Consider the following 11,626-nt stretch of genomic DNA (forward strand, 5'->3'; position numbering starts at 1 on the left):
AAACAGGAATATAATACCAAAGTTATCTTTTAATATGTCCTTGCATTTTAGATATCAAGACAGTTCATTCATTACAGCATCACACTATGGGCCTGCTGGGTGTAATGTAATGTCTGCAATATGTATGCATCTTTTCACCACCATTATAGACACATTAGAAAACAGGAAAATAATACCAAAGTTATCTTTTAATATGTCCTTGCATTTTAGATATCAAGACAGTTCATTCATTACAGCATCACACTATGGGCCTGCTGGGTGTAATGTAATGTCTGCAATATATATATATACATCTTTTCACCACCATTATAGACACATTAGAAAACAGGAAAATAATACCAAAGTTATCTTTTAATATATCAGTTTAGTTTAGTTTATTAGTTTATTATATCGTGGACAATCCCAATTTATTGACTGTAGCAATAACAGTAAAAAGGGCAGCTTTAGCCAACATGGCGAATATCCAGCTGTAGTCCCCGGCCCGATGACAATAGGCACCCTAAAAAGAACAATACATTACAACACATTGATTAAAAGGAAAGAGTTAAGACAGGGAAGAAACAAGATAGAACATAAAGATAATAGAACAGTAAAACATCAGTACAATCATGCAGAGACAGCACATATAATCGAAACATACAATAAACATCAGTACAATCACATTCAGGGATGCAGACAGACAGCACGTATAGACAGGCAGCATCCATGATCATGACGCAAATAACACACAGCCATATGTTAGTGTATGCAGGTGTAATTGTCGGCAAACCATGTTTTTAACTTGGATGTAAAAGTGGAGTATGTATGTATATCTTTAATATGGGTGGGAAGTGAGTTCCAATTGTGTAGTGCTCTAACAGAGAATGATAACTGACCAAATGTGCTTTTCCTGAATGGGACCGATAAGTCACCACGTGTGGTGCTTCTAGTGATCTGACCAGTATTATTGCGTTGGTTTATGAATGAATTAAGTGGAGGAGGAGCTAAATTATGCAGGATTTTAAAGACCAGACAGATGTTCCTGTATTTTATTACATCTTCCCAGCTCAGAAGTTTGTGTTTGCGTAGGATGGTACAATGATGTGAGCTGTTCGGTTTCTGGTCCAAAACTTTAAGGGTTTGCTTGTACAGGGTTTCCAATGGCTTCAGTGTTGAGCCATTGGTTTGTCCCCAGCTTGTGAGGCAGTATGTTAGATGCGACATGATCATGGCATTCACATATAATTTGGCGGCATTAAAAGTCATTGTGTTTCTTATATATTTAAAATTCGCTAAACTAAACTTTGTGTCTTTGCATTTTAGATATCAAGACAGTTCATTCATTACAGCATCACACTATGTGCCTGGGTGTAATGTAATGTCTGCAATATATATTTAAATACATCTTTTCCCCACTATTACAGACACATTAGAAAAACAATACCAAAGTTGTCATATGTTGTTTTTGTCAGGGTTTATAATCTCTGACACACAAGTTTGCAGGTTTGCTGGCATAATTTTCTGTGTTGGGACTTGTCAATGCTGTGTTTTTACTGGCATTATCTCTAAATGAACTTATTTTGTAAATAGTTTGTATGGTGATTTTTTTGTGAGTGAAATTGCCCTTCTGTAAAATGCTGTATTGACTTGTTATGTACCTTGTTATGTCATCATATACCTGCTATATATACCACTGCTGTGCTTTTAAATCGTTTACTAGTAAAATAAAATAAGCTGACTCAAATGTACTTCTATAAAAGTGTGTCAGTTGAAGGGTCCATATTAATCCATTTATACCATTACAGACACATTAGAAAACAGGAAAATAATACCAAAGTTGTCTTTTAATACATCAGTGTCCTTACATTTTAGATATCAAGACAGTTCAGTGACAGATCTCATAAATACCATTACATATTATTGATGTATTATTTATTAAAACATAATAATTGGCAACTGGTTTGATAATCAATTTATAATTTAAGCCCTTTTTTTTTTTTTTTTTTAAGAAATGCTAAAACACTCCCAAGTTCCAGCTTCTCAATTGTGAGGATGTGCTGCCTTTCTTTGTCTAATGTGATGGCTGTTGTAGTAAGTAAGTTGAATAATTTGGGTTTTGGACTGTCGTTTCGGACCAAACAAGCAATGTGATGATGAAAACTTGGGCTCTAGGAAATTGTAATACTCACCATTTTCTGAAATTAAATAATTAATCAATTAATGGAGAAAACAAATGAAAACCTGTAGTAGGCAGAATATTGTTGGCATCATTGGGCAAACATTCCATAATAACCTTTCAGCATATTGTAATTCAAGTGATCTGAGAGAAAACTAGACTTCTGCACCTCCTCGTGACTCTGTTTTCAGGCTTTAACTATGCCTGGGTGTAATATATACATCTTTTCCCCCACCATTACAGACACATTAGAAAAATAATACCAAAGTTGTCTTTTAATATATCCTTACATTTTAGATATCAAGAGAGTTCAGCGACAGATCTCTTAAATACCATTACATATTATTTATTAAAACATAATAACTGGCAACAAATATGAATCAATATTCTGTTACTGTAATGCCTATTTCTCGCCTCCCCTGTTTTCAGAAACATCTTGTTGTGTACTGTTTAGCTGTTAAATGGGAAAGTTTGCTCCAGCTGGTGGGCGGTGCTTGGTATTTCCTCAACTGATCTCAACATGGCTGCCTGGTCACAAACTTTCTCATTTTACAGCTAAACAGTTTAAACAGTTTGCGAGTGATTGACAGCTGCTCAGAAACGGCAGGCTCCAGATCGGCTCTGACTGGTTGTTTTCCTCCGGTCTGTGAAATCTTGCAGATGCCATTAGGAGCACCGGAGGACACCGGAGGAAACTTGATTACGTGTCTCATACTCTACTGTCAGGATATAGTGACCGTTTTATAAAAACAACTTTTTTAAAATCATATTTGCTCCATTTCTACCCAGTGCTGCTTTGATCTATAATGAAAATAATCATTAATTGCGGCCCTATTATTTCTCTGGTAGAGTAGTGGCAAAACAGCATATTTATAGGCATATTATCACAGTCATTACTTGCATAACAAACTCGTAGAGCTGTCATACAATTTATAAGCAGCCAACTAAATGTGAGTTTTCGTTGCTTAGCAATCCGAGATCCTGAGAATGTAGTGTGTTGCCAAAGAAAAGGAAACACCATCAGTTTGGCGTGGTTGTTGGATGCAATTCCTGTCATGCATCAGCATGTAGGCAAGCTATTTATGATCCTCACAGTTCTCAGTGATGATCTTCATCTCATGATGCACCCTCTTCCTATTGAAGGCAGTGGTATCCCTGATGTTAATGCCACATGTCACAGGGCACACTCCCTCGATATACTCAAATAGGATTTGTGATACATGGAAGATAAATGGAGATGGATGACCAGAATCAGAAAAAGCTCCCAGATATATTTTTTTCAGAGTTATTAATCAGCAGCAAAGTCTTATCAGTCAGATCTTCTGTGTGTTTTTATTCCAGACGAGCTCCTCTGGCTCCAATAGCCGTCACATGACACACCTCCACGTCAGCGCCCAGCTTCTGCAGCTCATCCAGCCAGATCTGCTGCTTCTGGGACAGCCGGTCGTTGGGCCCCTTCACCTCCACCAGCTACAACAACAAAACACCCCCACGTCACATTGCACGCTGCGGTATACTCCATGTGACCAGACTTAAAAGAATGAGGTATCACAGAGTTTCTGAATCCACACACAAAGATAAATATACAATTCAAAGAGCCAGGATGTGATGTGAGCTCACCTTGGCGCTGTTGTTTGAGGTGTTCCACACCACCAGATCAGGCAAACCTCCACGGCAGTGTCTGTAGTCTTTTGACATTCGTGTTATTACCCCTCCTAAGAAGGCTCCACCCAGGCATGACACGAGAGACTGCAAATAGAGTACATAGTAGAGTATATAAGTGGTTATGTTAATGCCATGTTAGTACCTACAGATGTAACATTTATATAAAGTATAATCAGGGTTCCCACACTTTTCTAAAGATCATTTTACAGGATATTTTGTGATGATATACTGTAGCTGTTATGACAGACAGGGATCAGTCTGATTTCAAAGACGTCTAACTAATTAACTAACTAACTACTAACTACTAATTAACTACGTTAAACCACTTAAACGTTAATATGATCTTGAACATAACTTCAGCCTTTCATATGGCGATGTTATTCGTTTTGGGGAGCAGTAGTTCATTCTCAGTAAAGGAAAATAGGAGAATGTTGAAATCATTTTCCAGGACATTTTACTTTTTCTCTCATTTTGTGTTTTCAATGACTGGAAATTGGTCACCCGTTTTCCAGGATGTGTGGAAACCCTGATAATGTGATGTAATGTTTATTACTGAGGTCGTAGATAGTGGTGGTGTTGTACCGGGATGCATTAAATTGAAATATGTTTCTAATATTCATTCCCTCTCATGTTTGTAAATGGAAAATGCAAACTATAACCTCAATATAATAAACATAGAATAAAATGAATGCCTCGCTAATAGTGTCAATCAAAACTGAACATTATTATCTTTATGAAGGTAGAATTTATGGCCGAGCTGTTGCATTGAATTGCATTACATTTTACAGGTGTGCCTTGTAAAGTGGCCACTGATTGTATGTTTACAAGAGTGACAGTAGATACCTGGGCCTGTTGAAGGGATGAGAAACGCTCCCAGTTGACCAGTGAACACGATTTACCCTCCTGAGTGGTCCAGACATCTTCCAACATGTCGTGCAGAGTCTCCACGGATGACTCACTGAGTAGCTCCACACGAGAATCAATCGCCTCCTTTCTGTTCTCATAGAAACAGTCAGTGTAAAGATCCAGTGGACACGTCTGCGAGATAAGAAGAAGATGAGCTAAATTGGTGTTCAGCAGACGCACAGATATCCTGCAAATATTATGTACACAGAGGAGCTTAATCTACCTGGTAGGGATTTCTGAAAACATCTGGAATTCCCTCCATAAAAATGATGTCCCATAGCAGAAGAGCAAACAGTGTTGAGAATGTTGAGCCCTCTCCATGGATCCCTATGACATTAACAATGGCAATACAATGTTAAAGGGATAGTTTGGTTGTATTTAAGTGGGGTTGTATGAAGTACTCATCCATAGTCAGTGTATTACCTACATTAGATGACGGTCAACACGCCCCCAGTTTGGAGAAGCAGACAGGAGTTACCGCATGGAAGCAAATCAATACAGTACTGTGGACGGGGCCGGCAGCAAAATGTATTTTAGCCACCTCAGTTTAAGTGTACGCTATTTTTAGAATATTTTCCAATGGGGAACTGAACTGAATGTGAAACTTATCTATATTCTCTTCAAAGCCTCTAGACTCCATTGACAAAAACAGATTTCTGATTTAGATTTTTTAGATGTTTTGCTGCTGCCCCCACCCACAGCAGTACATTGCTTTGCTTCCATGCTGGTACTCCTGTCTGCTTCTCCAAGCTAGGGGCGTGCCGACCGCCATCTACTGTAGGTAGAACACTGACTATGGATAAGTACCTCATACAACCCCACTTCAAAACACCCAAACTATCCCTGTAAGGTAATAAATGGATAAAAGGATACCGAAATATTTTCAATAGGTGAAGCAAAGCTGCCTACCTTGGTCAAAGCCTTGTTGGCGGTAATGTGCTAAAGACAGCTCTTCCACAGAGCATATTACAGTGGCATCATCACTCTCTCCCCCCTCTCCATTTGTTGGTAAAAGAAACCTGGATTTCCCCATACCCCCCTCATGAGGGAACAGCTGTCCCCGGATGGTCACCTACAGACAAAAGCACAAACATTAATTCATAAATCTACTATTTTATATGCACCCAACACTTACCCAAATACTGACAAATTGTGCTAAACTCACATGTGTGACATCTCGGACTTGGATAGTTGGCAGGTCTTTTAGTTGCAGGCGATACTTCTTCAAGCTGGCAGACTCTTTCATCCTAACAGCTCTCTGATGGAGAGAAAGTTTATGTCCAGTCCGCACCAGAGGGTCCGACAGCCCATCTCTGATAGCACAAATAGCCTGGGAGCAACGGGAAAAGACCACGTCAAACAGCTGTTTCTGAGCACATAATCATACAAAGAGATAAATGATGAAAAATTCTTAAAGGGGTGAATTGAACCACAGATACTGGTGCTCACTTGCTCAGGTTTTTTTAGGTACTTCTGAAGGTTTAGTGCAAGTCTGTCCCACCATCGCCCTCGACTGTCAGGACAGCAAACGGACTGCAGCAGTAAAGACTGCAGCTCCTCTACTGCTTCCTGTAAGACAAAAGCAGACCCATAATGCCTTTAACTACTGTTTACATATTTTTAACTTTCCATAAATACGTGTGTGAGAATGTATTAGGTCAGAAAACCTCATAACGACGTAGCCTCTGCAAGATCTCCACCCCTCTGGATAAGATCCGAGTGTAAGCCCACCCTGCAGTGAAGCTGCGCAGGAACACAGGCAGCTCCTCCTGGTGACTATCCAACACAATGATGATGTTAACATTAAACAATATCCAGGACTCTATGTCTCTGTTTCAGACAGAAGCAAATAAATAGATTCATGTCACCTGAGGTCATGGTTTTCTCTCAGCTCCTGCCAGGTACTTTTGGCAGCAGCGTAAAGCTCCATGGCCTCTTCCCACTGACCTCCCTGCATAGCTGAGACGACCTCTTGCAGCGCTCGCATGGATGCTTCATATCTGTGGAACCATGGGTGTCATGAGTATTTATTCCTGTGTAGATAAAAGCCAATAAACTCAATTCAACCTTTACCTGATAAGATCCTCTCTGTCTTGGAACACCTTGGCTGCACGCTGCACCGTGTAGTCTGGGAAGGCCAGGCGTCCCGAGTTAACCAGCAGGATGGTGTAGAGCTGGCCCTGCCCGCCAGCCGCCATCTCCTCCTCATCCATGGTGTCCGTCAGAGAGAAGAGGAGAAGGATACGAGAAAAGACAGCCCGCGGACCACGACACAGGCGCACACAGGAACTTGCCAGCTGCTTTGCCCTTTAAAGGTTAATGAGATCAGGGGTGAGATCATTATTGCAATTCTAGTACACAGTGTGAATGTGTACAGTGTATTTGATCATCTCACCTTTTGAGGACGACAGCCCCGATATTGTTCTGAGCTGGGGTCAGAGAGAAGAGGGACTTTTGCCTGCTAAGACGGAGAAGTCCGTCCACTAGCTGCTGTTTCTGAGTCCCAGAGTTGCCCAGATGGAAGGTCTTAGCCAGAGCTTTCAGTTCAGGAGCAGGCAGGAGATCCAGAGCCTCCCCCAAGTCCTGAAGGTCACTCTCTTTGACATACAAAAACAGCACAGTAGGGCATTAACAAGAGAAAAAACAGAACATGTACATGTTTGAGGGTGATGTGGTGCTTCAGCAGGATAACATATAATCTTTATTATACATTTCATTTGTATAGCTCTTTTTAAAACAATGCACTTCACAAAAAAACCAAAAAAACATTAATATGGCAAAAATGATGGGTGCAATACAAAGTATACTGGAGCACACAGATTTAAGGTAACACACTTTTTTAGAAGACTAGCATCAAAACGTTTGTTTGTTGCCTTAAATCCTTGTGCTCCAGTATACTTTGGACCTAATCTCTGAAGTCTCTCCTGTTACAAGATTGCCCTATTCTAAGAGCACCAGACAGGCCTAGAGGTTTAAAGTGACATGGGCATGGCACATGAAGACTAATTCATGTAGAAATGCAAGTTTATTAAAATGAGTTGTTAGTAGAGATTTAAAGGAGGTCACTGAGGTAGAAAGACGAATTTCAAATGGAAGACTTTCAGTGTTTGGGGGCCTTTGGGAAGCTGGTGTTGCTAGATGTATACCGATTTCATCAATCCATTCATTGTCTAAGCAGTGGAGGGTTTTGTGCAGAATAGCAGGGGATCAGGAACCTATCCCAGCATGCATCTTTTCTATCTCTCCTCACTCTCCCTATGATCTATACCACATTTGAGGAACAGCCGTTATAAATCAGGAGGGATGAAAATGCATTAGGTAGTAGAGCCAGATTTGAATTCAAACATGTTATTAGGGCTGCAACCAACAGTTAATTTCATTGTTGATTAATTTGTTGATTATTTTCTCGATTAATGGATTAGTTGTTTGGTCTATAAAATCAGTGGTTTCCAAAGCCCAAGATGACGTCCTCAAATGTCTTGTTTTGTCCACAACTCAAAGATATTCAGTTTACTGTCATAGAGGAGTAAAGAAACCAGAAAATATTCACATTTAAGAAGCTGGAATCAGAGAACTTTGACTTTTTTTTTTCTTAAAAAAATACTCAAACTGATTATCAAAATAGTTGGCGATTAATCTAATAGTTGACAACTAATCAATTAATCGTTGCAGCTCTACATGTTATTGTGTTTCTTAGCTAAAACTGTAAAGATGTAACCAACACAATCTTCATTAACAGCTCAATTATACATACGCCAATAATTCAAGAGGTTTGAGCGAACTCTCCTCAAGATGCTCCAAAGAAATCAAAATATATTATTGGGGCCTATTTACCTGACTGTAGAAATCCACCTTGAACCAGCTCCTGAGCAACAGGTCCCAGATCACTGCTTATCTCTTCATAATCCAGTTTATTCACCTGGAGCCACTTTAGTTTCCTCTGAAAGAGTCTAACGTACAGCTTCTGCCCCATGACTTTGAGAGGGAAAAACACATGTGAGTGATGAGGCCTTATTTATATTCAATAACAATGACTTGAGTGATATGTCAGCATACCTGAGAGTTTCTCAAATGCATGTACGAGTGACATATCTTCCTGGTTGAACAATGACCTGTCGTCCTCGTTCTCCAAGACTGCCTGTAGTACAGTCCGGAAGTTACGGAGGTAGTAGGGAAGCCATGGGGGATGAGAGCTCTCGACAGCTTGGTCACTACTAGTGGTGCTCTCAGGACCAGACTCTACCAGTGAATCACTATTGATTGCTGCAGCACTTTTCTCATATGTTTCCTCTGAACTCAGAGGAGTAGTAGTAGAAGGTTCCTCAGTTTCAAGCTGGTCTGTATCAGTCGTCCCTGCTATATTTTCACCAGACAACACCTCCTGTGGCTCCCTTCTGCTCCCCTCATATTTTGCTTTCTTTCTGAAATCAGACACCCTGCCAGTGGACGTGGGTCCCTTCTTTCTCTTTGACTGCTTGGAGGAAGAAGAGCGTAGCTTTGGAGTCTCTGATTTAGATGGTTTGTGTTCAAGATGACGTCCTCTGTCTGAACGTGACGGATCTTCCGCTGCTGCTGGAGTGTCTGCACTAAGGTCAATGACTGTCACACAATTGTTTTTGTCTTCTAAACTCTCGATATTTTCTTTCTGTGAGCTGCTGAGTGTCTCAGAAGAATCCATCTCCTTTTCAGGGCACATCGGTGCATGTTTATCCGTACTCTGTGTCCTCTCTGGTACCTCATGACATCTCCTAGATAACTTAGAGGACAGACTTCCCAGGTCAATCACCCTGACCACACTTTTACTTTTAATCTCCCGTGGTGCCTGCTGGGAGATGTTCTTTTTGAAATAAGGGCTGGTCTTGGTCTCTTTGTCCTCATCTCCCTTCTTTGGATCCAGCTCTGGGGACTTTGGGGGATTCCTCCTGGGTGACAGCTGGATGCTTGGCACAACACTATTACTTGCTGAGGCGGCACTGCTGTCTCCTCTCTCAAAGTTCTGACATTGCAAATCAATGTGCTCATTGATCTTGAATCTGGGTACGAGCTGGCCACACAGGGGGCAGGCCAGCTTAGGAGGAGGCTGGCAGCTGAAGAACGAGGTGATGGGAGTGGTGGTGACAGCAGCACTGGCAGACATCCCAGCTTTAATATTGCCTTTCTTCTTACTCTTGGACAATGACAAACTTCGCCTGAGTTTGTCTTTGTTGGCTCTCTCGGTCATGATGCAGGCGGGAGTGGTGCTGCTCGATGAAAACCTTTTTTTTAGGAGCTTTTCTTTGTTGCATGGAGTATCATCAGTGAGGACAGGGGGTTTATAGGTAATGCCATGGCTCTAGTTAGCTAATTTAGCTCAGAAAGATACACTTCATTTTACATTGTCACACATATGTAGCTTTTGTTGCTTCACATGTGTTAGAAAAACGAGAAAAACATTAATATAAAGTCAAATATTGAAAAAGAACAGGCTGACATACCGGCGAGAAGAGCTGCAACATGTAACAACAATCCCGCTTCTCAGGCTCAACCAGCCGAGCACAGAATGCCTTCTAGGATGTACTAATCGATCACCGACTACATCGATATTTTCTCAACTAGCTAGACCTAAACGAAAAAAAAAGTCAAATAAATTATTTTTGATCAAAAATTGTTCTACATGTAAAACATTTATTTGTATATACATTTTAAACGAAAATAAATTGTAATATAATGCAACAATATATATACCCCTTTTCCATCACTAAATGGCACCTTCAGTACACTATAATAATATTTGTTTTAAAAAAAAGGTCAAATAAATTATTTTTGATCAAATATTGTTCTAAATGTAGAATATTTATTTGTATATACATTTTTTTTAAATGAAAATAAATTGTAATATAATGCAAAAATATACACCCCTTTTACATCACTAAATGGCACCTTCAGTACACACTATAATAATATTTGTTTTAAAATAAGGCCAAATAAATTATTTTTGATCAAATATTGTTCTACATGTAGACTATTTATTTGTATATACATTTTTAAATGAAAATAAATTGTAATATAATGCAAAAAATATACACGAATCACCCCTTTAACATCACTAAATGGCACCTTCAGTAGACTATAATAATGTTTGTTTTGAAAAAAAGTTCAAATAAATTGTTTTTGATCAAATATTGTTCTACTTGTAGAATATTTATTTGTATATACATTTTTAAATGAAAATAAATTGTAATATAATGCAAAAATATATACCTCTTTTCCATCACTAAATGGCACCTTCAGTATACACTATAATAATATTTGTTTTTAAAAATGGTCAAATAAATTATCTTTTATCAAATATTGTTCTACATGTGGAATATTTATTTTTTATACATTTTTAAATGAAAATAAATTGTAATATAATGCAAAAATATACACCCCTTTTACATCACTAAATGGCACCTTCAGTGCACACTATAATAATATTTGTTTTAAAAAAAGGTCAAATAAATTATTTTTGATCAAATATTGTTCTACATGTAGAATATTTATTTGTTTATACATTTTTTTTTAAATGAAAAATAAATTGTAATATAATGCAAAAAATATACACGAATCACCCCTTTTACATCACTAAATGGCACCTTCAGTACACTATAATAATATTTGTTTTTTAAAAAAAGGTCAAATAAATTGTTTTTGATCAAATATTGTTCTACATGTAGACTATTTATTTGTATATACATTTTAAAATGAAAATAAATTATTATATAATGCAAAAATATACACCCCTTTTACATCACTAAATGGCACCTTCAGTACACACTATAATATATATTTGTTTTAATTAAAATGAGTTATTTAGGCGTATGTTTGACTGCCTCTAACAGAGCAGTGAGCACATGATGATGATGATGATGATGATGGGGA

The 11,626-nt window shown here is 38.7% G+C and overlaps 1 protein-coding gene across 1 annotated transcript; it reads right to left on the reverse strand.

Moving 5' to 3' along the window:
• Positions 1-3,465: 3,465 nt before the first annotated feature.
• fan1 (FANCD2 and FANCI associated nuclease 1) lies at positions 3,466-10,270 on the reverse strand. The gene is made up of 13 exons (XM_037768696.1): positions 8,783-10,270; positions 8,561-8,701; positions 7,122-7,323; positions 6,800-7,033; positions 6,595-6,726; positions 6,394-6,502; positions 6,176-6,295; positions 5,892-6,056; positions 5,636-5,798; positions 4,950-5,053; positions 4,664-4,858; positions 3,776-3,904; positions 3,466-3,625 (listed from the first exon to the last, which is right to left on the reverse strand). The coding sequence occupies exons 1-13, from the start codon at positions 9,945-9,947 to the stop codon at positions 3,488-3,490; spliced, it is 2,997 nt and encodes a 998-aa protein (XP_037624624.1). The 5' UTR covers positions 9,948-10,270; the 3' UTR covers positions 3,466-3,487.
• Positions 10,271-11,626: the final 1,356 nt, after the last annotated feature.

This window comes from Sebastes umbrosus, chromosome 4, assembly GCF_015220745.1.
Source record: "Sebastes umbrosus isolate fSebUmb1 chromosome 4, fSebUmb1.pri, whole genome shotgun sequence".
Classification (NCBI taxonomy): domain Eukaryota; kingdom Metazoa; phylum Chordata; class Actinopteri; order Perciformes; family Sebastidae; genus Sebastes; species Sebastes umbrosus.

Excerpts from the sequence above, each read along its gene's own strand:
- fan1 (XM_037768696.1), bottom strand. The coding sequence starts at position 9,947 with ATGACCGAGAGAGCCAACAAAGACAAACTCAGGCGAAGTTTGTCATTG. Across the intron at positions 7,324-8,560 it reads AGGTGGATTTCTACAGTCAG|AGAGTGACCTTCAGGACTTG; the intron begins GTAAATAGGCCC and ends TGTATGTCAAAG. Across the intron at positions 7,034-7,121 it reads GGGGCTGTCGTCCTCAAAAG|GGCAAAGCAGCTGGCAAGTT; the intron begins GTGAGATGATCA and ends TAACCTTTAAAG.